This window comes from Fulmarus glacialis, unplaced genomic scaffold (assembly GCF_000690835.1).
Source record: "Fulmarus glacialis isolate BGI_N327 unplaced genomic scaffold, ASM69083v1 scaffold21335, whole genome shotgun sequence".
Lineage (NCBI taxonomy): Eukaryota > Metazoa > Chordata > Aves > Procellariiformes > Procellariidae > Fulmarus > Fulmarus glacialis.
In genome coordinates this window covers 789-2,287 of record NW_009215226.1, presented here as the reverse complement: position 1 = coordinate 2,287, position 1,499 = coordinate 789, and the positions used below count along the sequence as shown (strand labels likewise).

General features: G+C 59.8%; 1 protein-coding gene across 1 annotated transcript in view; it reads right to left on the bottom strand.

Moving 5' to 3' along the window:
- The window catches only part of PLD3 (phospholipase D family, member 3), a gene marked incomplete at its 5' end in the record, with an annotated part of 2,576 nt that overhangs the window by 397 nt on the left and 680 nt on the right, over nt 1-1,499 (bottom strand). Inside the window, 6 exons of the mRNA XM_009578873.1 lie at nt 43-142; nt 218-383; nt 452-591; nt 680-880; nt 1,058-1,185; nt 1,264-1,384. Of these exons, the coding sequence (XP_009577168.1) occupies nt 43-142; nt 218-383; nt 452-591; nt 680-880; nt 1,058-1,185; nt 1,264-1,384 (856 nt within the window). The remainder of the gene's footprint in view (nt 1-42; nt 143-217; nt 384-451; nt 592-679; nt 881-1,057; nt 1,186-1,263; nt 1,385-1,499) is intronic.

Below are 1,499 nucleotides of genomic sequence, written 5' to 3'. Positions count from 1 at the left end.
TGGCGACTCGCGTGGCGGCACCACCACTCGCGCCGCGCTCACCGATATACGCCGTCTTCTCCGTCACCATGTACTTGTTGTGGTTCACCCGGGCGTAGGGGATCTGGGCTTGCGCCGCGCTTGCCGGCACCATGAAAAGCCGCTGCGGGGAGCGAAGAGACCGTCACCCATGGAGACGTTGCCCGCCGGCATGCTGCGGTCGCGCCGCGATACCCACCACCTCCATGCTGTAGCGGGTCCGATTATCGGCAACAGCAGCGAGGGATTTGAGGAAGGGGAACATGGTCACTTGGCTGTGCCGCCAACAACCCGCCAACAACCGAACCTTGACCCGGCGTTCGAAGACGGCTTTCCGCAGGCGGTTATCGATCGCTGGCCAAAATCTGGGGAGGGAAAGCGGTTAGGCATCACCAGTGCCAGCAAGCCAGGGTCAGCATAGGACCACACGAACCTTTGCGGGCGGGAGAATTCCGTGGTGGGTAGGTAGCTCATCACTGCGATGTTCACAAAGTCCTCAGCGGCATCGATGACATTGAGGAGGGCGCCAAGATCCTGGGTCCGACCGGCAGCACAGAGAGCCGGTGGGGAGCTCTGCCAGAATCATCAGAGACGGATCAAGCACCGGGCACAGCTGATCCTCGGCACCGGGAAAACCAACCGTGGTGGATTGGGGACATACCGAGAAGTAGACGGCGGCATCGGTGTCGTTGAGCTTCAACTCCAATGGCGTCTCCATGTTGAAGGGAGTGGAATAATTTGCCGGCCACGGTACCGGGATGGAAGCGTCAGGAACACCAAGAGCCCAATAAGCTTCAAAAATTTTGCCTAAATCTTTGGCCAAGCAGCTGCAGTTGTAGACGGCGGCTCCGAGCTCCTTCACCTGCGGCGAGCGGCACGGTGGCACCATCACGTCACTGGACGGTGCCTTCATCCCTCTCCAACGCCCTAGGTCCCATCTTAACGGCACTGAGCATCCCGGGATGGGGACAGGGGCTTGGTTTTGGGACAGCCCCGGCGCTGTTCGGCACAGGTTGGGCACCGCGACGGTGCTGCTCACCTGGGTCAAAGACCTCCAGTCCATGTTGGCGCTCCCGATGTAGAGGTGGGTGCCATCAACGAGCCAAAACTTGGTGTGCAGCACGCCGCCCGTGAGCCGCGGCATATCGACGACGCGCACCGCGGCACCTGCGTGACGACGAGTTGGGCGTCTCCCCCTCAACCCCCCCCCAAAAAAACAACGTGGGGTTTTTTTCCATCACTCACCACTCTGCTCCAGCGCTTGGAGATCGTTCAGGGGCCATTTTGCCGATGGGCGGCTGACGGCGATTCGGATGGTGACGTCGCGTTGGGATAATTGGAGAAGTTCCTCCAGGATTTGTTCACCCTGAATCAGCAGGTGGTTTGAGGCCAAAAAAAAGCAGAAATGATTAAAAACGATGGGAAGGTGAGAAAATGGCAGCTGGCGCCAGGTTCAAGAGCCAGAATCGGAGCCGCACCGC